General features: G+C 55.3%; 1 protein-coding gene across 1 annotated transcript in view; it reads right to left on the bottom strand.

The window, feature by feature from the left end:
* Notch3 (notch receptor 3) overlaps positions 1-25,143 on the bottom strand; it is a 45,777-nt gene extending 20,634 nt beyond the window's left edge. The window contains exons 1-25 of the mRNA XM_040737750.1: positions 25,011-25,143; positions 22,524-22,602; positions 17,729-17,871; positions 17,308-17,646; positions 17,097-17,219; positions 16,786-17,019; positions 15,251-15,406; positions 14,970-15,155; positions 13,736-13,849; positions 13,346-13,459; positions 12,780-13,013; positions 12,548-12,658; positions 10,215-10,407; positions 9,983-10,134; positions 9,370-9,483; positions 8,562-8,717; positions 7,476-7,701; positions 6,984-7,185; positions 6,705-6,852; positions 6,196-6,380; positions 4,589-4,721; positions 4,255-4,512; positions 4,059-4,177; positions 3,162-3,727; positions 528-860 (exon numbers count right to left, since the gene is read on the bottom strand). Coding sequence (XP_040593684.1) covers positions 528-860; positions 3,162-3,727; positions 4,059-4,177; positions 4,255-4,512; positions 4,589-4,721; positions 6,196-6,380; positions 6,705-6,852; positions 6,984-7,185; positions 7,476-7,701; positions 8,562-8,717; positions 9,370-9,483; positions 9,983-10,134; positions 10,215-10,407; positions 12,548-12,658; positions 12,780-13,013; positions 13,346-13,459; positions 13,736-13,849; positions 14,970-15,155; positions 15,251-15,406; positions 16,786-17,019; positions 17,097-17,219; positions 17,308-17,646; positions 17,729-17,871; positions 22,524-22,602; positions 25,011-25,128 — 4,736 coding nt within the window. The 5' untranslated portion in view covers positions 25,129-25,143. The remainder of the gene's footprint in view (positions 1-527; positions 861-3,161; positions 3,728-4,058; positions 4,178-4,254; positions 4,513-4,588; positions 4,722-6,195; positions 6,381-6,704; positions 6,853-6,983; positions 7,186-7,475; positions 7,702-8,561; positions 8,718-9,369; positions 9,484-9,982; positions 10,135-10,214; positions 10,408-12,547; positions 12,659-12,779; positions 13,014-13,345; positions 13,460-13,735; positions 13,850-14,969; positions 15,156-15,250; positions 15,407-16,785; positions 17,020-17,096; positions 17,220-17,307; positions 17,647-17,728; positions 17,872-22,523; positions 22,603-25,010) is intronic.
* Between the last annotated feature and the right edge of the window lie 266 nt (positions 25,144-25,409).

Genomic DNA, 25,409 nt, shown 5'->3' with positions numbered 1-25,409 from the left:
TATGTGTGTGTGTGTGTGGTGTGTGAGTTGTGTGTGTGTGTGTATGTTCCCAAGCACCAGAACACTGTATATATTTTAATTTTTAATAAACTTTTTAATTAAAGTTATTCTTAAAGTCCACACATGTCTTTAACTGCTCTAAAATCGACCTGCCTGCCCTGATGGAGGAGGCAGCAACACCAGATTTGAGGTGCAATTTTTAAATGCCACCCCCTCACTCCCATCCGGTAGCCTCCCTTACTCTAACCAAGAGACACCCTCATATCTGAAGGCATTTCTTATTGTCACCACTAGGAGGTGTTGTCACCTGCATTGGACGTGTAAAACCCTAGCGCTGCAGCTAGGCTGGCCCCCTGTAGTGTACACAGGATAAACGCCACCACAGCAAAGAAGCCAACCCCACAGACACTGGAAAGCTGTGGAAGACGCACTGCCAAGGAGCGCAGTCAATTAAGGAGCGTGAAACACATGGTCTGCATTACCGGTGCCCTGCCCACTGTACCCAGCTGTGGGCCACTGTTACTCACCCGATCACCTCGGGACCCAGCTCTCGCCGGACCCGGGATTCGGAGCCAGGCCTCGGCCGGTGGTAGGGGAAGACCATGGCCTGGCCACGCGCATCCAGGCGGAAGCGCAGCGAGGTGCGCAGAATAGCGCTGAGTCGCTGCAGAAAATCGGCGCTGGAACGAAGCAGCTCTTCAGGGGGCAGAAGAACCGTGAGGACCAGAACCCCTCGGGCCAGAAGGGCGGGGACCTCGCTGGCGCAGTCCAGCCCATCCCAGCCACACTCCTCAGTGTTGCAGCCCTGGTCACAGCGGCCATCTGCAAAGTGGTCGGCGCAGTACTTCTCATACACCGGGCTGAAGGCAGAGAACAGACGGTCAGGGACCCCCAGCCCCCTAAATACACACACGGTGAAGAGCGGTACTGCACAGTGCTTGCACGGGAGGCTGGAATGCCCTTGCATATGTCAGGCTTTCTGTAAATGCAGCTGTTGGCTACATACCCACAGGTTCTATGCCCCTAATTTGAAAAACTTGGGACTAAAATTATTTCAGAATTTAAATGATTTGGGGTTTTAGTATATATGCATATTTGCTTATATAAGCAATGAAATACCTCTCTATACATGTTAAGGTAAAATCTCGTGTATCTCAGGCTGACCCCAAACTCCCTATGTTAGCCAGACATGCTGGCACACAACTCTAATCCCACTACTCTGGGCAGAGTCAGGGGTGTTTCTGTGAGTCTGGGGCCAGCCTGGGCTACATAGTGAAACCGTAACCCTATTTTAAAAAACAAAAACAAAGCTGGGCGTTGGTGGCGCACGCCTTTAATCCCAGCACTGGGGAGGCAAAGGCAGGCCGATCTCTGTGAGTTTAAGGCCAGCCTGGTCTACAAAGTGAGTTCCAGGACAACCTCCAAAGCCACAGAGAAACCCTGTCTCGAAAAACCAAAAAAACAAAAAACAAAAAGAAAACACCGTGTAGCTGAGGATGATCATGAGCTGTCCCCGTCTCCACCTGCGAGTGCTGGGGTGTCAAGCAAGCATGTGTCACCAATCACACGTTAGGACTTCGTGTGTGTTAGGCAAGCACTCCACGGAGCTACATCCCCAGCCCTCTGCATAATTCATGTAAGGCACCTCAGGGATGAGGCCCACGATTAAACACAAAAATACACATAGCCCAAAAGTAGCTGCATATTTTTAGTGTGCCTGGGCTTGGGGTTTTTTTTCCATGCTGGGGATTGAACCAAGGGCCTCATGCCATGTAGGCAGTGCTCTGCCCTGAGCTACATTCCAAGCTGTGCCTGAATTCTGACTACAGCTTGTCAGTGAGGTAAAGGATAGAACTTTCCACTGTGGCAGCTCGCCCCAGGCTCCACGCAGTTCAGGGATTCTGGTTTGGGTTTGGGGATGCCCAACCAGTATGGATACGTCAGCCCTTATCTGAGCACCTGCTGGCTGCATGCTTCAGTAGACACCGAGATCCCACCCACAAATCCCTACCCAGAAGAACCGGCGCCCCTGTGGGTGGAGAGAGAAGGCACAGGAGACCAGTGAGGGGGACAGACACCATTCCAGTTAGATGACAATTAACAGTAAACAGAAATGTGTGTGTGGTACTATTTGGAATTGAATTCTAGGAAGCCAGGGATGTGCTGGGGGTCACCTAGGAATAGTTCACAAGGTAGATAACACCATCTAAGCAAAGGCTCGAAGGAGGCGGGAAGAACAGACTGGCCAGTAGGAGCAAGCCCAGTGTCCCCAGGTTAGACCGGGTCTGGGACATCTGAGGAGGTCAGGGTGACTGGGTGCCAGGGAAGGTTGGGATGGAAGATAATGAGGAGACAACGGTAGGAGAGGCCTCTGGGCAAATAGAGGGACACACAAAAGGATGCGGACAGGGACAAGCACGGAGACACGACAGACAGGGAACAAGGAGCTGGCAGGCACACAGACAGAGGATCTGTAAGACAGCAGGGTAGCCACTAGAGGTCTACGGATGACCAAGTGAGACACAAAGACGGACAGACAGACGGCACACACAGGACAGACCAGCAGACAGACAGATGGACAAGCAAAAGTACAGACAGTTGAGCAGACAGACAGACCCACAGGGTGAAAGCAGAGGACAGACGGATTCCTGCAAGTTGACTCTCTGACCCCCACATGCACACACACTAAGTAAGCATGTGTAACGTTTTGGTTTGGGTTTTATTTTGAGACAAGCTCTCACCATGGAGCCCTGGCTGGCCTGGAACTCACTACACAGAGCAAGCTGGGCTTTAGTTCATATAGAGATCCGCCTGCCTCTGCTTCCCAAGTCCTGGGATTAAAGGTGTACGCCACTACATCCAGCCTAATTTTTAAAATTTTAAGAAAGACAGATGAACAAGTCATAAGCATAGACAGCTGGAATGTGTAACTGCAGGCAGACAGAAGCAAATGGTCAGAGATGCGTAGGTGAAGATACAAACAGGCAGAGATAAGGCACACGAGTGAACGGAACCACAGGTGGGAGCAGGTTTGAAAAAGGAAGGAGCAGCCCCACCCATCAGACATTCCAAACATGGACTTCCAGGAAAACCGGGCCAGATGTGGCTCACTGACAGAGTGCAGCATATAGATGGACAGAGGGACAGAGCGGGGAGCTCACTTGCAGGTGCGTTCGCGGCCACCAGCGTAGCAGTCAAAGTTGTCGTAGAGGCAGGCTGGAGAGCTGCAGGCTGGGTCGCACCGGCTGTTGTTGAATAGACGCCAGCACTGCAGTGCCTCACACTGCCGCCAGGGGTCGTCCACGTTCAGCGAGCAGTCGCCGCCGTCCCAGCCACAGCCCGGGCTGTTGCACTCGCGATCGCAGTTCTGGTCCCCTCGCTTGGCCTGGCAGGCGGCTCTCGGGCACCGTGGCTCCTCGGGGGCCTCAGGGACTGTGGAAGGGGTCTCGCAACGCGGGCCAGCCCAGCCCGGAGCGCATGCACAGCGGAAGAAAGGGGCGATCTGTACAGGCAGGCATGAGCCCCCATGTAGACAAGGGGCAGCTGCGCAGCTGGCGTTAGTAGCTCCGGAGGGCGACGCCCTAGAGACCCGGCAGAAGGGCCCGGACAGCCCGGGAGGACAAGCACAGCGCGGCCCACGGGAGGTCTGCTGGCATGGGCTACCCACCGGGCACTGCAGCTCTCGGCAGGTGCGCGCCACCCTCTCGCAACGCAGCCCCCAGAATGGCTAGTGATGGGGTGAGGGAACCAAAAGGGAAAAATTGGTAGTGAGAAGAAAAGAAACGGGAGAAAGAGAAGAGTAAAGGTCAAAACTTGAGAAATGGTGAACTTCCCGCCCCTCCAAGGCCTGCAACCTCCCCTTTCCGCTAAAGACGTTACTTTGAAGATCAGCCATGCCTTCCCCATGGCCAAGCCACAACTTCACTAAGCTATGATTAAGTCATAACTCAGCATCTCCCAGAACCCCTTGCCTTCCACTCTTCCCTTAGAGACCCTTCCCTGAGGCCACGCCTCCTTCTCCTTCCCCGAGGGCCTACACCCCTGCAGCTGGCACCTACCTGGACGCAGTGACAGGTGAAGGTCAGCCCACCCCCTTGGCCTGAGCTGGGTCTGCACTGGCCTCCATGCAGACATGGCTGGGACTCACAAGGGGACAGGGCGGTCTGACAGCGAGGCCCTAGGCAAGCGAATGCACGAAGGTCAACCATAATAGCGTAACCACAGGTCCCCGGGCAGTCTATCTGTCATACTTACCTGTGAAGCCAGGATGGCAGAGGCAGCGGAAATGTCCACCTGGATCTTGTAGGCAGTCCCTTGTGTGTGCAGCATGGCAGGCGCCTGGGCGACACTCATTGATGTCTGCCTCACAGTGCAGGCCCGTGTATCCTGGGGGGCAGTTACAGCGGAAGCCACCCACCAGGTCCACACAGGTGCCGTTGTGTAGGCACCGGAGGCCTGAGTCCAAGGATGAGCCTGGGCCACAGTCATCTTCATTGATCTCACAGAGTACTCCTAGGGGATGGGACAGCGGTCAGTGACGTCTAGAGACAGCCTCTTACCCAGTGCCCCGAGCCTGACCTTGACATACCAAGTGTGCCAGGGGGACAGGAACAGAGATATCGGGCTACAAGGTCAATACAAGAGCCTCCGTGCTGACAGGGCTGGGAGGCACACTCATCCACATCGTCCTCACAGCGGTCACCAGAATAGCCAGCCGGACACTGTAATGGGGCAAGGAAGGGATTCAATCCCCAGCCCTAGGGGACACAGACGTGCCTAGAGGCATACCTGAGAACACACAGAATCCCAGCACAAAGGACACACGTAGATATCTAATACACAGCCAATGCATAGGCAGGCTTGCCTGGTTCGAGGAAACACACTGTGCTTTTTATTCTTTTTTGTCAACTTGAACCAAACCTGGACATATCTGGGAAGAGGGAATCTCACTTGAGAAACTGGCTACTTCAGATTGACCTGCAGCGTGGCTATGACAGGCTGCTCGATGTGGAGGGACCCAGCCCACTCTGGGTGGTTCCATCTCCCAGTAGGTGGGCCTGAGCTGTATAAGAAACATAACTGAGCCATCCAAAGGAGGCAAGCCAGTAAGCAGCATTCCCCCATGGTCTCTGCTCCTGTTCCGGCCTGTGGTTTCCTGCCTTGGGCCCCTGTCCTGCCTTCCCTCATGAGGGACTGTAACCTATGAGCTGAGGTTTCCTCCCTCACATTGCTTCTGATCAGAGTGAGACTAGGAAGGCCACCAGCACACTCAGTCCACAGGGACATGTGATCCTGAAAACACACAGGGAAAGTACCCATCTAGACACAGACACTGACAATCGCTCATACCCATGGAGGGACAGAACTGGAGACAGAAACTCACACAAACGTGCCCAAACCCATCCACAAAGACATGAGGGCTAGGAGCTGAAGAGATGGTTCAGGGGGTAAGAGCACTTGCTACACAAGCATGAGGGTGCCAGTCCAACTCCCCAGCACCCACTTAAGAAGCTGGCTGTGGTCTTCCGTGTCTGCAGCCCAGGAAGATCACCGGGGCTCCCCGACACCCAGCCGAACTTCGGGTTCAGTGAGAGAACCTCAAAGCAACGAAGTAGAGTGGTCGAGGGGACACCGATGCCTTCCTCTGGCCTGAGCACACGTCTGTGAACACCCCGTGCACACACAGACATGCACTCGTAAGAGAGAAAAAGACAGCTAGGGCTGCTGGGCACGCCTTTAATCCCAGCACTCGGGAGGCAGAGGCAGGCGGATCTCTGTGAGTTCGAGGTCAGCCAGAGCTGCATAGCCAGACTGTGTCAGAACAGAGGAAAAAGCCGAAGAGGAGGAGGAAGAGACGAGCCATGCAGCCAGGTGTGGAGGCACATGCCTTTCAAGAGGCAGAGGCAGACGGATCTCTACGAGCTGCAGGCCAGCCGGGGTTACATAGCCAATTCCAGGGCAGCCAGGGCTACACACAGAGGTCATGTCTCAAAAACTAGCTAACTAAAAAAAAAAAAAAAAAAAAGATTTAAAAAGCGGGCATGCAGACTGGGGACCCAGCCTAGTGACGCGGAGGCGTGGAGTACTTACACATGAAGTATCCCTGCTCCCCACCTCAAAGAGACCACACCAGGAGAAAGAAACCCACCCAAGCATGATCGGCTTCTCGTCCCTCTCCCTGGGATGCACGCTTACCTCACACACATAGCCCCCCATGTAACCACGGCAGGTGCCCCCGTGGTGGCAGGGCTGGGCCGTGCAGGGGTCCATTTCCTGTTCACAGTAACTGCCGGTGCGGCCCTCTGGACACACACAGTAGTGGGAGTGGCCCTTGTCCACACACTGTCCACCCGCCTGGCACAGCTGCTCCAACCGCACCCCTGAGAAGCGAGGAGGACGCTAGGCATGAGACGGCCATCCCGAGGGACATCACTCCCGCTGCGATCGGTCCCTACTGTCTCACCCACACTCCAGGGGGCTGTCAGACAACTTGTCAACAATGATGCCCCTACAGGCTCAGCCTCACATATACTCGCGGGGTCCCGGTCACCTCCCCACGGCAGACACAGTCACCAGTCTTAGCCAACTGCTCCACAGTCGCACGCGTGCTGAGCCACACACCTTACTAGATCCTCGTGTTATGTGGCACCATCATTCCATCCACGCGAGCAAGAGGATGCCCCACCCCCAGTGCTGCCCCTCACCCATCCGGGCTGCAGCCTCCTTGCAGGGTAAACTTTGTATGTCACACAGGCGGCCGCTCCACCCAGGGGGACAGATGCAGTAGGCTCCAGGCTGGACACAGCGACCCCCATTCTGACAGGATGATTGGCTGCACCAGTCCACCAGGTTCTGCAGAAGAAACCCTCAAGGTCACCGCGGGCAGAGACCCTAGAAACAAGACGGGCTTCTCCCTTCAGGATGCCCCATAGGCCCTACCTGGCTTCTGGACTCTTCCCCCAAGGACCTGAGACACTACCCACCTGACAGTGACTCCCAGTGAAGCCCTCCTGGCAGGCGCATTGAAACCCGGGGTGCGTGGGGCTGCAGGTGCCCCCATGCAGACAGGGCCGGGAGAGGCAGGGGTCAGCTTCATGTTGGCAGTGGGTGCCTGTGTAGCCAGGGCGGCACAGACAGCTGAAGGAGTTCACACCGTCTACGCAGGTCCCTCCGTTGAAGCAGGAACTGGAGGGCAGGACAAGAGGGTCAAGTCCCACCACCTCGAAGTCCGCCCCGGCCCTCCCAGAATTAAGTAATTGCCACCATCTGACCCTCACTGTCCTCCACACACTTTAGCCCTGTGGAGACCTCACCTGGTCCCTTCACCTATGGATCCTGTCCCAGCCTGGGCCTCACAAGCCCTGGAGGCTGTGACTTCCACCTATTCTTGCCCCATCCTCAGACATGTGCGCCATCATCAGAGCCCGGCCCAGGAAGTCCTCTCCGGTCCCCACTCCACCACAGGCCCCGCCCACCTGGGGCTGCAGTCCGGCAGGTCACTCTCACAGTGGAAGCCTCCGTAGCCAGGCGGACAGGCACAGGTGAAGGAGGACACGTGGTCAGAACAGGTGCCGGGGCCACAGGGGCTGCTCAGACACTCGTCCACATCCCAAGCGCAGCGAGGACCGGCGAAGCCACTGAGGCAAGAGCAGGAAAACGAGCCCACGCCGTCCTGGCAGGAACCACCATTGAGGCACGGGTCTGCGGTGAACAGGAAGGAAGTCTGGTCTTCCCCTATGCCCCCATCAGCCTGGCCTGACCTAACTTCACGCAACTGCACTTGGGGAAGAAGCCAGACTCAACCCAGAGCAGAGACTCTTCTTTTGTTAGCTCGTCTCTGAACCGGGGTCTTGCTGCAGCGCCGTGACTGGCCTGGAATTCAAATGTAGAATAGGCTGGCCTCGAGCTCAGAGATGAACCTGTACTCTGCTGGAATTAAAGGCCTGCGCCACCACACATAGCCCTGAGGGACACTATATATATAGTGTGCCACCAACGCCCAGCTAAAAAATGTTTTTTCTTTTTTTTTAATATGTTTTATTTAAGCCAATATAGAACATATTTTGGGCAGTGGTGGCACACACCTTTAATCCAGCACTCAGGAGGCAGAGGCAGGCGGATCTCTATGAGTTCAAGGCCAGCCTGGTCTACAGAGTGAGTTCCAGGACAGCCTCCAAAGCCACAGAGAAACCCTGTCTTGAAAAACCAAAAAAAAAAAAACCCTATTTTTTACCTTTTTGTTACATGTTCGTAATTTTTATTATTACCGTGTGTGTGTGTGTGCGCGCACGCACGTGCATGTGTGTGCATGTGTGTGTGTGTGTGTGTGTGTGTGTATGTGTACATGTGGCGTTTGTGTAGAAAGCAGAGGACAACTTGTAGGATTGAACTCGGGTCACCGGGCTCAGAGGCAAGCAGCTTTACCGGCAGGCACCCGACCAGCCCACCGCTTATTTAGCAAACAGTGCTGCAGATGGAACCAAGGCCCTCGTGTGCACAGTGACAGAGTGTAGGATGGGTGGGTTCCCGGGGGAGGTGCCCTCGTAGCTCCCGGCACTTACTGGGGTCACAGTCGTCAATATCCTGGTCACAGAAAGGGCCGGTGTATCCCTCATGGCAGATGCACCTGAAGCTGCCTGGCAGGTTGGTGCATGTACCATGGGACTCACAGGGCGAGGCACCAGCACATTCGTCCACATCCTGCTGGCATCGTGAGCCTGGAGGCCAGAGGGGTAGAGAGGGGTGTGAGGGCGTCTGCGGCTCCTGAGGAACCTGCAGGCTGAGGCCGGGGAAGGCAAAGGCAAGCAACTGGCCCTGGGCATCTGGCACATGCCACTCGTGAACTATGCTCTGCCTATCTCTTTAGCTGGTGAACGCACACTCTGAAGTCACCCTTCAGACACTTGTCACCGGGCCTCAGGCATCCCAGCATCCTCAGCCCCGTGCGGCCCCCTCTTATCCTGAGCTGACTCATGTGGCCTGTGAATGTCTACACCCAGCTGTCTTTTCCCAGAATGATGGACCTTTAAAGGCAGAGCGGGCGTGGGTCCCCTCTGGGCTTCCCAGCATCCCCTGACATGAAGTGAGGGGCAGGGAGAGAAGGAAGAAGAAGAGGAAGAGTAGGAGGAGGAGGACAGAGGAGGAGGAAGAGGAGGAGAGAGGAGGAGGAGAAGGAGGAGAGAGGAGGAGGAAGAGGAGGAGAAAGGAGGAGGAGGAGAAGAGGAGGAAGAGGAGTGAGGAGGACAGAGGAGGAGGAGAAGGAGGAGGGGAGGAGGAGAGGAGAGGAAGAGGAGAGAGGAGGAGAGGAGGAGGAGGAGGAGGTGCAGGGCGGGAGACAAGGGAGAGGAGGGAGGGGGGACACTGATGTACCTTGCCAGCCTGGGGGACAGGAACAGACAGTCAGCTGGCCAGGACCAGACTCACAGTGGCCTCCGTGCTCACAGAGGCTTGGAGTGCAGGGGGACAGCACCTCACACTGCCGGCCTGTGGGGAACCAGCGGTTTACACAGTCTTCAAAGACTCACTGCTCCCATCTGCCCCAGTCCCACCCTCACAGCCGGAAAAGACAAGAAAAGAAGGGATGGAAGAAAGTGCAGAAGGGACTGGAAGGATGGTTCAGTACTTAAGAGCCGTGGATGCCCAATCATTCGGAGCAGAGCGCAGACCCCAGCACCTGCATAGCAGGCGGTAACCCAGCTGCTCGTTAGAAGCAAACAGGGGGATCACAGGCACTCACTGGCTTCCGGCCTATCCAAGGAAGCGCAAACCCCAGGCTCAGGGCGAGCCCCTGCCTCCAAAGAACAGATAGTGTGATAGAGCACACCTACACCCTCTTTTGGGTCCGGCCTCCGCACACAGGCATGCGCACACGGAGACTCATGGGGTGGGGGTGGGGGCGACTAAACAAAGCTTTGAAAAGAATAGAAAGGAAGCTTGAGACACAAGGGCATCGGGCCCTGAGGAGGAAGGAGGGGACACACACCCTGGAATCCAGGGGGACAGGTGCAGCGGAAGCCTATTCCATCACTCGTGCAGGTGCCACCAGCCTGGCAGGGCTGGGACTCACAGGCATCTGGAGCCAGGCTCTGGCTGCAGCGGGGGCCACTCCAACCCGGCTCACACACACAGCGGAACCTGGTGGGGGAGGCAGTCAGGGGTGGCAGGTGACCAGGGAGACAGCGGAGGATGGGCCAGGAGCTGGGGAGGGGCCTCACCCGCCGGGTGCATCCTGGCAGACTCCGTGACTGCAGGGCTTGTGGGCGCAGGGGTGATTCGCAGGTAGGCAGAGAGGAGGCACGGAGCCAGGTGGACAGAGGCAACGGAAGCCGTTTTCCCGATCCACACAGGAGCCACCGTCTCCACACGGGCTGGATGCACACTCATTGATCTCCACATTGCAGAGGGGCCCTGGGGAGCACGCAAGCAACGTCGTTCCAGAACAAAGACAGTGGGACCAACCGAGGACAAGGAAGCACCTTGCTCTGTGTCACCTGGCTGCATCCCCGTGTGAGGCCCTCATTCTTCTGACAACCCCGGAATAGTGAGTGAGCTCAGGGTACCGCAAGGGCGGCTTTGCTCTCTCTCTCTCTCTCTCTCTCTCTCTCTCTCTCTCTCTCTCTCTCTCTCTCTCTCTCTCTCTCTCTCTCTCCATCTCTCCCTTCTCTTTCTGCCTTTTAAAAAGTTTATTATTGACTTATTTATTTCATGTGAGCTTGTATGTATCGTGATATCACGGAGTGTGCCCTGTGCCCGTGACAGCCAGCAGAGGGCACCTGATCTCTGGAACCGGAATTACAAGCAGTTGTGAAACACATTGAACATGGAGAAATCGAGCTGCAGCTTACATAGAGCTTTCTACTACATTCTAGGGCATTTGGTACAGGAAGGGACTCTGCACGCTACCAAGGGAGAACCGTGAACACCAACCCAGCCACAAACCCTTTGATCCACAATGGTGTCCTGCCTCCAAGCCGTGCTAGGGCAATGGTGGCACAAAGCTTGTGGGAGCAACCAATGTCTGATTTGACTTACGGCCCAATCAAGACGAAACCCATAACTGACATTTGCTTCAGTAACAAAGAACCTGAGGCTAGATAGCTCCGGGGCCCAGGATAAAACCAAATACTGCTGGTCTTAAGAAGAAGAAAAAAGAAAGGAGAGAAGAGAAAGTAGTGACAAAAGGACTCCTGATGACATTCTGCTGTACTCATGGATCAGTCAGTGCCTCGCTCAGTCGCCATCAGAGAGGTTTCCCTCCTACAGCACATGGAAGCAAATGCAGAGACCACAGGCACCCTTTATGCCGGCAGTGAGACACCTCGGAACACTCGGCCCTAGGTGCACAGGGTGTCCCCATCAAATCCCTCCTCTCAGGGCTCAGGGAACCCTGAGGAAGAGGAGGCAGGCAGAAGGAGAGTGGGACCCGGAGGGTATGGAGGACACCAAGAACACATGACTTACAAAGTCGAGACTGCAGCAGTATGCACGGCCGTGGTATACGGGTCTACACTGAGTCTTCTGCGTGTATATTATAGTTTCCAGTTTGTTTTCTGGGATTCCTGCGTGTGTGAGCAAGTGGGACTCGGATTCTTTTTATTGTTGTTGTGGTTGATGTTGTGTATTCTTATTTATTTGTTGAGAAAGAGGTTTTCCCTGTGTGTAGCTCTGGCTATCCTGGAATTCCCTCTATAGTTGAGGCTGCCCTTGAGCTCATAAAGATCCTCTTGCCTCTGCCTCCTGAGTGCTGGCATTAAAGGCGTGCGGCACCGCCGCCACCGCCACCACCACTACCCGGTGGGTCTCTGATTCTTGTGTCTTCCCTTGGGCTTTTTTCCTTCTGGTTTTGTTTTGTCCAATTCCAACAAGTTGGTTTTTGTTTTATCTTATTTTATTTCATTACATTTTATTTTATTTTTAAAAAACAAAGACAAAACACAAGCAGTTATGAGCCAGCATGTGGGCACTGGGAACTGAACCCCAGTTCTCCGGAAGAGCAGCAAGACCTCTTAACTCAAGAGCCAGCTCTCCAGCCCTCTCTGTGCTGTTTTATTGTGACACATGATTTTGCCATGTTGCCCTGGCTGGCCTAGTGCTCATATAATGTGCCAGCTAGCCTCGACCCTGCACCAATCCTCCCGCCTTTGCCTTCCAAGTATTGGGGTTACAGGCATATACATCACCATGTCTGGCCTCAAATAATCATGTGTGAGTGTGTGTGTGTGTGTGTGAGAGAGAGAGAGAGAGAGAGAGAGAGAGAGAGAGAGAGAGAGAGAGAGAGAGAGAGAGAGAGAGAGAGAGAGAGAATAAAGGGAAGAAGGGACATGACAAAATGGTTCCATGGGGGAAAATGCTTGCCACCAAGACTGGCAGCCTGAGTTGGATCCCTGGGACCTGTATGGTAGAAAAGAACTGATTCCACCAACTTGCCCTCTGAACTGCACACATACAGGAAATAAATGTATTTTTTTAACATAAAGGTGGGAAAGAGACTTAGCGCTTAATCCCTATCCTACAAGCCCCCCCCCCTCCAGGGCAGCCACCTGCCCACCTGTGAAGCCAGGCTGACAGACGCAATCATAGCGGTTGATGCCATCGTGGCAGACTCCAAAGGTACAGGGGTTGCTGGCACAATCATCAATGTTCACTTCGCAGTTCACGCCTGTAGGGAGGGGAACACGGCAGGGGGTAGCCGCTATTGTCAAGCACCACGCCCAAACTCCTCACGGACACCCCCACACACCCGTGTACTATCCCAGTCACAGCGCAGCCCCAAACCCCACCTGTGGTTCCGGGAGGACATCGGCAGAGGTACTTGTCCACCAAGTCTAGACATTTGCCCCCATAGCGGCAGGGTTGGCTGCGGCACTCATCCACCTGGCTCTCACAGCGCGTGCCCGTGTAGCCTGGGGCACATGCACACGAGAAGCTAGCAATGCCATCGACACAGCGCCCATGGTGGCAGGGGTCCGGAGAGCAGTCGTCCACGTTTCGCTCACACAGAGTGCCCTCAAAGCCTGCAGGAGCAGGAGGTCAGGATCCGCCCATTTGTCCATGGCTATAGTCTCCGCCCCATTCTAGCTCAGCTCTCAGGCCCCGCCCCTTCTCACTTCCATTCCACCCAGCTCCGCCCCGATCCAGAACCTCCCGCTTTAAATCCCCGCTGCCAGCTTCACCTTGGCTCCTGCCAAGAACTCTGCCTACCCACATGGTCAGGTCTACACCCCAGCTGTCACTGGCCCTGCCCTGGCCTCCTTGGAGCCCTCCACTGAGGCTATCCCCAGTTCTGTTATTGGTCCTTGATACCCATCAGCCCGCCAGCCCACCTTGTCCCACGGTCCACCCTCACCCTCTGCACAGCGACACTCATAGCCGTCGGGCTGGTCCACACACTTGGCACCGTTCCGGCAGGGAGTGCTTGCACATTCGTCCACGTCCAGCTGACACGTGGACCCACTGAATCCTGGGAGCAAGCGGTGGATTTTCATTCGCAGTCAGAGCTGGCGCCCCGCCTTATCCGAGTGGGAAACCCCCTTTGCTTTGTTTTAAATTCATTTCAGTGTAGTCAAGGCCGAGAAGGCCGCTCAAGAGGAGAGAGGAGAGCCTGAGTTCAATTCCCAGGACCCACATAGTGGGAGGAGAGAACCCACACACAAAAGTAATTCACTAATTACCTTCTTTTTAAATTTCGACGTTGCCACAGCCTGACACGCCAGGCTCCCTGTCCCAAAGCCCTCACCTGATGGGCAGGTGCAGCTGAAGCCGTTGACTCGATCCTTGCAAACGCCGCCGTTGACACATGGGCTGCTCTGACATTCATCGATGTCCACCTCACAATAGGTGCCCGTGAAGCCTGGAAGGCATGGGATGAGCACTGGAAGTTCCCCTCAGAGGTCTGCTTCACTCTAGTCTCGGGCTTTGACTTTAGCTTTGTTTGGTTGAGACAGGTTCCTGCTATGCACTCCGGGCTGGCCTCAAACTAGTGATCATCCTGCTTCAGCTGCCCAAATGCTGGGATTACAGGTGACCATGACCACATTCAGACTTAGATTTAGTTCCAAACACGCTGAACCCTCACCCGGCTGTAGTCTCTCACATGAGCCAAGGTCGATGAAGCACCCTCCGATGTCGGGCAAAACTCTGCTCTGCTCCTGCACTTACCTTATCCAGGGCTACAAGGTTTCACCCTGAAGACTCCCAACTCCCTCTCCCTCTCTTTTCAGCCGGGAAGCTTCACTTCACTTTAAACCCAGTTTGGGGACAGTAAGATGGGGTGCTTGCTGCCAAGCCTGACAACGTGGAACCTTCACAGTGGAAGGAGAATTGACTCTTGAAAGGTATCTTCTAATCTTCTGGCTCACACCATGCCATGAACTCATCAATGCACACACACACACACACACACACACACACACACACACACACGTGTACTTTATGAAAGAAATAGTCTTACTAGGCACAGTTAGTTACTAGCCCTGGCTGACCTGCAATCCCCATGTACTGAAAGTATGTGCCACTACAACTGGCTTGAAATGGCTTTTGTTATTGTTTTGTTTATTTGTGTGTGTGTATGTGTGTGTGTGACACACACGGGCATCCTCAGAGTCCAGAAGAGGGTGGTATATTCCCTGGAGTTAGAGCTATAGACAGTTGTGAACTGCCCAATATGGGTGCTGGGAGCCAAACTCAGTACTCTCTAGAAAAGCAAGAATTACTCTTTACAACTAAGCTATCTATCTAGCCCCATTTTATTTTATTTTGTTTTATTTGAGACAGGGTCTCACTTCATAATCCTAGGTATCCTAGCATGTAGAACAGGCTGCTTCTGACTCCCGAGTGCTGGAATTACAGGCAAGTGCCTGCATGCCCAGAATCTTTTTTTAATAAATAAAAACGAACCCGCTTTCACCCTTGGCTTTTCCTGCCCAGGCCCCAGCCTCCAGGACCCCACCCGCACCACATCCACCACCCACCTGCCATGCAGATGCATGTAAACTGGCCGATTCGGTCAAGACATGTGGCCTGGTTGCGGCAGGGCCCAGACAGACACTCGTTGACATCGGTCTCGCAGCGAGGTCCCGTGTAGCCGCGGCCACACTGACACAGGAACGAGCCCTGCGTGTTCACGCACCTACCCAGATGTTCGCAGGGGTTGGCGCCTGTGGAATGAGGACACAACCAGTATGGGTGGAGCCAAGCACGGCTCCGCCCCTCCCCTGTTTTCAGGCTCATTTCCGGAAGGCGCCGCTCTCACCGATGGAGCACTCGTCCACATCCTGGTCACACGCCCCTCCGGTGAAGCCAGGTGGACAGGTGCAGATGGCTCGACCGCTCACAGGGTTCGTGTCACAGATGGCATCCTCGTGGCAGGGGTTGCTGACACATGCATCGTCCAGGTGACACAGGAGGCCTGAGGAAAGGGAAGCCAGTATCAAGAGCGAGTCCCCGGATTTGCCCAAAGTTCCCGCACACCTAGCATTTGAGGGAGCAGGCTGGTTCTGGGGACGGAACCCCAGGACCCTGGGCACGCAAAACCTGTGAGCTGTCACCCAGCTACACCAGCACCACCTTGCTTCTTGTTTTAGCTGGGGAGTGTGCGCATGTCACAGTGCATGCACAGGGGTCGATGCCCGCCTTCTACCATGTGGTTCCAGGGTTGGAATTTAGATTGCCAGGCTTATTCAGCGAGCTCCTTTAACCCACGTCGATCTGGCCCATCTCATTTGCTTCCTCTTTTTGTTATTTGTTCGTTTGTTTTTGTTTGTTTGTTTGTTTCTCTATTTTTCTGGCTATCCTGGCACTCACTCTGTAGACCAGGCTGGCCTCGAACTCAGAGATACGACTGCCTCTGCCTCCCAAGTGCTGAGATTAAAGGCGTGTGCCACCATGCTTGGATACCTCCTGTTTCTTGCTTATATTAACCAGCAGTGTACTTAGTATCTGTTTTTTTTAAGCCATTTATTACAACAAAATTGAAATACATGGAATATGTTTCACATGCGGGCCCTTGCTTTACTATTAACTTATCTGTTAGCCTGTTTCCTCTAAACCATTTGAAAATAACTTAGAAATATTTTACAAGTAAGTCACTAAGGGATAGAAACATGACTCAGCCGCTAAGGGCACCTAGCTTTGATTCCCAACACCCATATGGCAGCTCACAACCTCCAGTGCCAAGGGATCTGATTAAATCTTCCGGCCTCTGAGCACACCAGTCACACATGTGGAACCCACCAGAGACCCACAGCCAAAACGAATAAAATCAACATCTTTTGGTGGTGGTTGGGTTCAAGACAGGGTTTCTCTGTGTAGCCCTGGCTGTCCTGGAACTCGATCTGTAGACCAGGCTGGCCTTGAACTCACAGAGATCCACCTTCCTCTGCCTCCCGGAGTGCTGGGATTAAAGGTGTGTGCTACTATTCCCAGGTATCCAAACGCCCCTCCTCTATATATCCTCAGCCCTTTCTGACTTCCCGAAGCCCCGCCTCTTTCCCAGTCAGACCTCTCAGTAGCTCCCCCATTCCAGTGGTGTCTGCCTTGGTCTGTGTACCAGCCTCCTCACAGGACAGAGGGTGAGGCCTTCCTCCCAAATCCAGTCTCCAGCACACCCTTCCTCCCTCCCTCCCCCCTCATCTTTGCTTCTGTCCTTAGTGCTAAGGTTTGAACCCAGGGCCTGGGGCACACTAAGCATTCGGTCTACTGATAAGCAACACCCCAGCCCCATCACAATCTTTCGAATCTGAAACCATCAATGGCATCCTGTAGCCCACAAAGAAAATGGCCACTCACCTGTCTTGCCCATAGGGCAGGCACAGTAGAAAGAGGCCACACGGTCATGGCAGGTGGCCCCATGGAAGCACACAGCCGTAGCGCAGTCGTCAATATTCTGACTGCAGCTGTCTCCCGTCCAGCCGTTGACACACACACAGCTGTGGCCCCCCAGTAGGTTGAAGCAGGTGCCCCCATTGTGGCAGGCATTGGGCTGCAGCTGACACTCATCCACGTCCTCCGTGCAGAACTGGCCTAGGGCACAAAGGTGTCCTGGTCTAGGTTGCCCGTGCGCCCGCCCAACGTCAGCCCCCTGCAGCCCTGGTGCCCACCTGTCCACTCGGGAGGGCACTGGCAGTTGTAAGTGTTGACGCCATCCACACAGGTTCCCCCATTGAGACACCGATGTCCAGGACAGTCATCCACATTGACTTCACAGTTCTGGCCCTCGAAGCCTAGCAGGTGAGGACAAGGTAAGGATGCTCACTGGGAGGCTAGCCTATTGTCCCCAGCTGCCTCCCCCCCCCGGTACCACTTGCTCACCAGGAAGGCAAGCGCAGTCATAGGTGGTATCACTGCTCTGCCTACAGGTGCCGCCGTTACGACATGGGGAAGGTGCACAGGGCACTATGGGGCTCTCACACAGCAGCCCTGTGTAGCCAAGTGGACACTGGCAGCGGAAGGAGCCAGGAGTGTTGAGGCAGGTGCCACCGTGGCGGCAGGGCCCACCCCCTCGGCACTCATCGACGTCACTTCGGCAGCTCCGACCCTGGTAGCCAGGCGGGCAGGAACAGGCAAAGCGGCCATCCGACCCCACAGAGCAGGGGGCACCATGAGCACAAGGGCCGCTGAGGCAGGGGTCTGGGAGGGAGCAGTCTGGACCTGGAGGGACCAGGAGAGGGTGAGCTTGGGACTGACCACACCCTTGCCCAACTCGGGCTCCCATCCAAGCCCACCCCTTCACCTCGGAAGCCACGAGGACAACGACAGGAAAACCGCGCAGTGCCCGCCACCACTGAACTCTGGCAGACGCCACGGCCAGCACAGGGGCCTGAGTGACAAGGGTCTTCCAGCTGGCACCGCTCACCCACCCAGCCTGGCAGGCACCTGTGGGAAGAGATGTATTGTGGGGACCATACGAAGCGTGGCAGCCCCCAAAAGATGACACGAGACACACACACATCAACAACACACTTGCCAAACAAACTGTCAAACACATCTGTTTAGTCTTTCTTCTTTCTTTAGATAGGGTTTCACTACATACCCCTGGATAGCTTGGAACTCACAGAAATTTACTTGCCTCGGCCTCTGCCTCTAGGTCACTGGGTTTAAAGGTGAATGCCACCAGTTCCAAACATACCCATTTATTCTGACAACAAATACTATGGACGCCTACTACAAACAGCAGCAAATAAACAAACAAAAAAAAGTGATTCTTACCCTCTTGGTCCTCAGAGCCAGGTCAGGCAAAGAAAACAAGGAACAAGTTAATATGAAACATGGCAGCGACAGCTTGAATAAGCCACAATGGCTTTGTGAAGGCTGTGGTACCCACCCGCCCCCAAGAACATGCGCATGTCCCAGAAGTTGTGACTATCACCTGTTTTCTTTTTTTAAGGAGTTGGGCCAGGCAAAGTGAATCACATCTATAAACCTGGAACTCCGGAGGTATAAGCAAGTGGAACAGGAGTTCACAGCCAGCCTTAGCCACATAGCAAGTTTGAGGCCAGTATTGACTACATGAGACCCTGTCTCAAAATAAATAAATAAACATATATGTTTACAAGTATATATTTAAACAAATAACAAGAGGGCTGGGAGTATAGATGAGTGGTGTTACACTTGCCTAGGATGCGCACAAAGTCCTGGATTCAATCCCAGCACAAGAAAAAAGAAAGACGGAAGAATTGTAGTCAGTAAGATAATGAAGGAATTCAAGGTGAATTCACTCTGGATTATCCAAGCCATCCCGAATGGCAGATGTCTTTTTTTTTAAAGACTTATCTATTTTACTTCTATATGGATGAGTGTTTTTCCTGCATGCCTGCTGTCCAGGTCTGAAGAAGGCACTGACATTAATGATGGCTGTGAGCCACCATATGGGTTCCAGCAACCAAGCCCAGGTCCTCTGTAAGAGCAGTGAGTGCTCTTAACCGCGGAGCCAATTTTCCAGCCCCTGTGTGTTTATTTTTAATCATGTGTATACATGTGTGGCTGCATGTGGGCATGTGTACACTTGAGTACAGTGTCCTCAGAGGCCAGAAGGGATCACAGGAACCCCTGGGGCTGGAGTTACAGGTGGGTAACCATCTGAGTGCTGGGAATCAAACTTGGGGTCTCTGCAAAAGCACTATGCACTCTAGACCACTGAGTCATTTCACCAGCCTGGAACGAACGGTGTCTTTAGAAGAGAAAGACTGGGGCCGGGCGTTGGTGGCGCACGCCTTTAATCCCAGCACTCGGGAGGCAGAGGCAGGCGAATCTCTGTGAGTTCGAGACCAGCCTGGACTACCAAGCGAGTTCCAGGACAGCCTCCAAAGCCACAGAGAAACCCTGTCTCGAAAAACCAAAAAAAAAAAAAAAAAAAAAAAAAAAGAAGAGAAAGACTGGGAATAGGGCTGCATGGTAAAGCTCTTGCATGGCATATGCAAAGGTTTCGTTCCCAGGACACAAGAGGAAGAAGCCAGGGCAGCAAGAGAAAAGAGGGAGAGAGACTGGGATAGAAACTGACTGCCTTGCAGACAAAGGCAGAGAAGAGAGGCAGGCGGAAGCCAAGGACTGCCTGAGCCAACCAGAAACTGGAAGAGACAGTCAGGGATTCTCCCCCTGGAACGGCTGCAGAGAAAGCCAGTCCTGCAAACGCCTTAATTCTGGCCTCCGAGAGTTTTCCAGAGTACATTTCTGTTGTTTTAAGCCACCCCGTTTGTGGTAATCTGTTACAGCAACCACAGGAAACGCACAGGCAGCCTAAGGGTGATGGAATGAGTGGGTGTCACATTTTCACACACTAAAGAAGATAAAAAAGGTTGAGGCAGAGGGTGATGTGGGGAAGGGCATTCCAGGTAGCGGGAACAACAAAACAAAGGTCTCAAACTCCAGGAGGCAGACACACCCAGAAGGGCCCAGAAACCACACAGACACTTACAACTGGGCATACTGGCCTGGCAAACACAGACACCAAGCCACAGCCTCCCACGCATATATGGGAAACTCTCACTCACATGGACAGATGGAAGACAGCCACAAACCCTAAATCTCCTTTCTCCCCAGCGCACACAACCCTCCTCCCACGGATCGGGTGGGGCTTCTCAATGGGCATCTCAACCCTCAGGCTGGAAGGAGGGCCTGCAGCCTCTTTCCCAAACCCACCAAGGTAGTCCCGAGGGAAGAAAACAAGAATCCAAGAAGACTTTAAGCTTCCCAGAAACAGGGGTAAGGAAGGAGGACAGGGGAGTCAAAGGATCCAGGCTCTGCAATGACACAACCTATGTCACCCCTACCTCGACCCTCCTCTCCTCTACCCTACCCTTCCGGCTCCCTGTGCGGATTCCCCTAACTTAGCCTGGTCCCAAAATCCAGGGGTAGAACTCAAAGCAGGTGACTCAGTTGTTGGCGTCACCTTTACAATAGCCCCCACGCCGAATTCCGTTCCCAGCTAAAAAGTCGCGGCCCAGCCCGGCAGGGGTGTGGGTGGCGATCGAAACCGGGAGGTGATGCTCTCAGCCCCCTTCCCCAGAAACCAGCAGGGCCGTGATGGTGGCGCGCCAGGAGGGGGCGCTCCGTGCAGAGCGCCGGGGACGGCGGGTACCATAGCCAGGCTGGGCGCGGCCCCCTCCCTGCGCCGCGGGCGGGTTCCCACGCTCTGCGCCCCGCGCCCCCGCCGACCGGTCGGGCCGGTTCCAGCCTCGGCCCGCGCCCCGCCCCGCGGCCTGAGCTTTGGGGGAGACGGGGAGGGGGGACGGGGGGAAGCGGGGAGCGGGGAGCGGGGAGCGAGGCTTCCAAGGAGGAAACTGACCGACCAGGCAAGACAGACAAGGACCAAGCGACCGAGAGCTCCGGAGCCTACTTCTGGGGGCGGGGGTGGGGGGACACCACACACGGACACCACACACTTAGGGGGTATCGGTGGAAAAAAGTGACTTTTGGAGGGTCACCCCTAAGCGGACAAGAGGATTTGAGAAATTGAAGGAGAGGGTTGGGGGATGAGGGGAACGTAAGGTGAGGCTCCCCAAAAGATCTACTCTGGGACCCGAGCGGGCTCCACTCCGCGCGATCCGGGCTCCCGGCGGCCGCGAGAGCCGGTGATTCACCTGTCGAGGGGCGGGACGGCCTCGGGCGTATTCACCTGTCGGCAGTAGTCCAGGCGTGCAAGTTCCACTGCGCAGGCGCCGGGCCCGGTAGCTCAACCTCCCTTCCAAGTGACTCCTTCCAAGTAAGGACACACTCTGCCCTCGCAGCTCCACCAACGTAAACCCCCAGCCTCAGGATGCCCCTTGGTCAATAGCCCCCAAATGAAGCTAAGTGGGGTTCCAGGCACTTGAGCTCATCTGCCAGTGTAATTCCAAAGGGGGATCTTCTATGTCGAAAGCCATCCTGGTACCTAGCTTGAGGCTGACCCACTGGCTAGCTCATTCGGTACTGAGTAAATAAATGAGCACGTTTATAAACTGATTAATAGCTGCTGGGAGGGCTGCTTTTACTATTAAAAAGAAAATAAGGCCGCAAACTTTGAGGTCCACCCCCACCAACCCAGGCTAGGCAAAGCACCACTGAACACCTCCGGCCCTCAAAGACTTTCAAAAGTCTCTTTCATTTTTAAATATAGTTTAATGTTTTATTGCATCAGTTTGTGTCAGAGAACAACTTGTAGGAGTTGGCTCTCTCCTTCCACCTGGTAGGTCCCCAGGATTTAACTCATGTTGCTAAGCTTTTGCAGCAAGCTCCTTTACCTACTTGAGCTATCTCGCTGGGGTCCCTGCCTTTAAACACAAAAACAAAACATTTTTGAGACAGTGTTGCTCTGTGGCATGGGCAGGCATGGTTCCCAACATGTAGGGCAAGCTGACCTCCAACTAAAGGCAAGCCTGCTTCTGCTGGGAAACCTCAAGAAAGGAAAGCCACTACAGACGCAAGGATGGCCCAGAAGGTTCTCGACACTGGCTCCAGACGGCCCAGCGCTCAGAGCTCTAGTTAGCATCTAGTTAGCTCCTTCTCACCCCTGCTCTCCTTCCTGAACCCTCTGCGTTTCCTTAGATCCCTGAACACACAACTCTGAGGCTCCTTCGCAGTCATATGCCAGGGAAAGCATTCCTGGAGCACAGATGCAGCGAGGTACAGAAAAGAGAAGTGACTATCCTAAAGTCACACAAGCCAGAGAACAACAAAGCAGGACTCGAGTATAGGCAGCCCATGTGCCTCCTAAATCCTGAGCTATGGGAAGGAAGGGATGTCCTCGTCACTGTCAAGCCACTGTCATTGGCCTTGGGAATCGATTTTCCATTCCAGAATACTGTGACTTAACGGGTTTAAGTCTCAGCCACTTAGCAACATGATGTGGGATTTGAACCCAAGCCAGATAGACTTCAGAGCCTCCGCTCTTAACTCTGTCTTCATTCCCAATAGGGAAACACAAGAGGTTACCCAAACCACACACATGGAGGAAGCGATACCAGCATCCCCCAGGAGACTCAGAGGCAGAGGAAGAGGACAGATCTCCTACCCATGCAGGGCCCACTGATGGCACTGGGCCAGACACTCACAGGCAGGCAGCCTCCCGGGAGGGCTGCTGGGTGCACCGACCTCCATTTGCGCACGGGCTTCCGTCCAGGCAAGGGGAAGCTGTGTGGGAGCAAGAGAAGGGTGAGGAGGTCAGACAGGCACCCAGAACCCCAAACCATAAGGACAGAGCTTCCTCCCCTGCCTGTCAGGCAACAGCTGCACTGGGCTGGGAGGTTCTCTGTGGGTACTAAGAGCCCCCATCTACAGTTCCCACGGCCCCCGCCCCACCCCAGCTGTTGGGGACGCAGCTGTCGCTGCCAGCTCAAGTCGTGGGAACCACAAGGCAGGGGTGAGGAGGAGGAGGAGCTGACTTGTGCCAGATGTGGGGGCTCGGGAGGTTACCCAAATTAAGATGTGCACAATGGAGAAGGCGTACAAGTAGGGAGTGAAGGCACCAAGTGTTCAAAGGAGGCCTGGATCTTCCAACCCACGTCCCGGGGTAATGGACGAGGTGGGGAGTGGTGGGCCTCTGGGTCTACCTTCCCTTAAAGTTGGGGTATCTACTCCAGCCAGGCAAGAGTAGGCAAAGCATGCACCCAGGAGTAACTGATGACAGCAGTAGAGTGGCCTTGGGTAGAAGATGAGTAGGGTGTGGAGTGTAAGGGAGAGGCACCTGGTGCAAGACATGTGCTACCCTGTCCAGTGTCCCCATCCCTCAGGGCTGTGTCCCTCCTGGGTGTGTCAGTCTTGCCAGATGGGTGAGAGGCGTGGCCAGGTCTGAGCTAGTGGAGAATTATGTGCTCAGGCAGGTGTGGGACGCTGTAAAAGTGTGTTCCTGATTTAGAGAGAGAAGGGATGAGGGGGAATGGGGAAACAGGGACAGACAGAAACTGAAAGGAGAAAGACAGAGATACATAGGAGAATGAGCTAAGAATGAGCGACCTATCCATTTCTGCGACATCGCACTGGAAGCCGTGTGACGGGAGACAGGACTATGTGAGCCCTGTGTGTGTGTTGTGCACACATGCTTGTGAATTTGTGTGACAGTCTTGAAGAAGAGAGTATTGAGCTAATAGTGAAAGTGTATGCGCATGCTGGTGTCTGTGTAGAGCCAAGTACTCGCTGTGCACACAAGCACATAACCCACACGATTAGGGTGGTGCATCCACTCACTATACGAACAGCATGATTCAAGCATACAGCCGTGTGGGCCACCCGTGTGTCTGTATGGCTCGTGTGTTGGCATGATGAGTATGACCTTGACTATCAGTGCATACCAAGTCTTGATCCGTCTAGGCATACGTGTGATCATATTTGACCTTGTACGAATGCACAACAGTTTATGAACGGTGAACACGTAGGTGTGTCTTGTACGTGCCAAGTGTGTATCTGTGGGTGTGCTAAACCTGCGTACAGGCACATTTTCATCTATGTGTGACAGGCCATGAGTCTGCGCTGGCCCGGCGGGGGCGGTGGCTCCTGCCTGGTCCTGCCTAGATGAGCCCAGAGGCTAGGCTAGGGACGCCGGTCCCTCGCTGCAACTCTCACTGGGCCCAACCCTGATTCCCACCGTGGGCTCCCTAGAACCCCTGACCCAGGCCACCGGCTTATGCCCCTCCCCCGCTGATCAGGCCTCCCGGGGCGGGAATGGGGGCGCCCCCTCAGTACCCGCTCTGGCCCTCCGTGGGTCGCGCTTTGTCTGGCAAAGAAAGCGCGAGGCCGGCCGGGGGGAGGGGGTGTCTAGACGGCGCAGCCATTGTCCCGAGCGGGGGAGGGGAGTGAGGATTGGAGGAGGAGGAGGGGCGAGGGCCCCCGGGCCGGCTGGGGAGGGGCTCCGGCCACAGGGAGGGGGCCCAGAAGCCGGAGAGGAGCACGTGGGCCTCGCCCCTTCTCCTCCCGGCACAGAGGCGGGGTACCGAGCTGTGGGATCCCAGCGGCCAGAAGAGGGAGCGGGCGGCACGCAGGGGAGGGGGCGCGCGCGGGCGCCGCTTGGGGCATCAGCTCCGGCTCCTTACGCTCCAGCGCCAGGTCTTGCAGCTCTCCGGCCTGAGAAGTTTTCTCCGAGTTCAGAGCTACAAGAACTTCGCGCCCCCTCTTCGCCCCCCCCACCACTCTCGGCCCGCCCGGGATGGGGGAGAGCCTTTTGTGCAAGGGGTCCTAGGCCTTGGGGGTCCTTGAGCCCTCACTATGACCCTCCCAGGACTCCAGGCAGAAGTGGGATGGGGTGAGCCTGGAACTTTTGATACACCTCGCCTCCAAATTTCAGCCCCAGGTTCCCACATCCGAGTCCCCAGTCTCGGTCTCCTGCTTCATTCAAGGATTTTGAGTCCTTGGGCCTCTAGGACCCTGCCTTCCCATCACGAATCCCCTGCGCGCCCCCACGACTGGCATACAGTCCCTAGCTCCTGCACCTCTGCCCCGGCTCTAGTCCTGGGCTTACAAGTCCCCTAAGTCCCATGCGTAGGGGGGTTTGTGCTTCCCCGCCCCTGCAGCCCCAATCCCACCCTCCATGTCCCTGATTCCCTCACCTGCAGCCCCCGGCCCCGCTAGCAGCAGCAGCAGGGGCAGCGCCCGCATGGGCGGTGGTGGCGGTGGCAGGGCCATCAGGCGACGACGGCGGCGGCGGCCCCGGGCCCCCGGCCCCATGGCGACCGCGACCCTCCCTCCTGCCTCCTCCCTCCTCCCTCTTTCCCAGGGCTCCGGGCGCGTCCCGGGCCAGCCTCCGCGCCGCCAACTTCGCCGAAGTGAGGCTGCCGGGCCGCCCCGCCCCCAGCCCTGGGCGGCTCGCCCCGCCCCGGGGCCGGCCCTGAGCTCCCCCGCCCCTTTCACGGCCCTCCTGGGGTCCGACCCTCTACCCGCCGAGCCCGGACCTTCGGACCTTGGTACACTCACGTCGGCCTCGAGAGATGCGGACCTAACTGGCGTGA

Source organism: Mesocricetus auratus, unplaced genomic scaffold, assembly GCF_017639785.1.
Source record: "Mesocricetus auratus isolate SY011 unplaced genomic scaffold, BCM_Maur_2.0 Super-Scaffold_100676, whole genome shotgun sequence".
In the NCBI taxonomy this organism is placed as follows: Eukaryota; Metazoa; Chordata; class Mammalia; order Rodentia; family Cricetidae; genus Mesocricetus; species Mesocricetus auratus.
The sequence above is the reverse complement of the archived record's forward strand: the minus strand, read 5'-3'. Positions and strand labels throughout refer to the sequence as shown.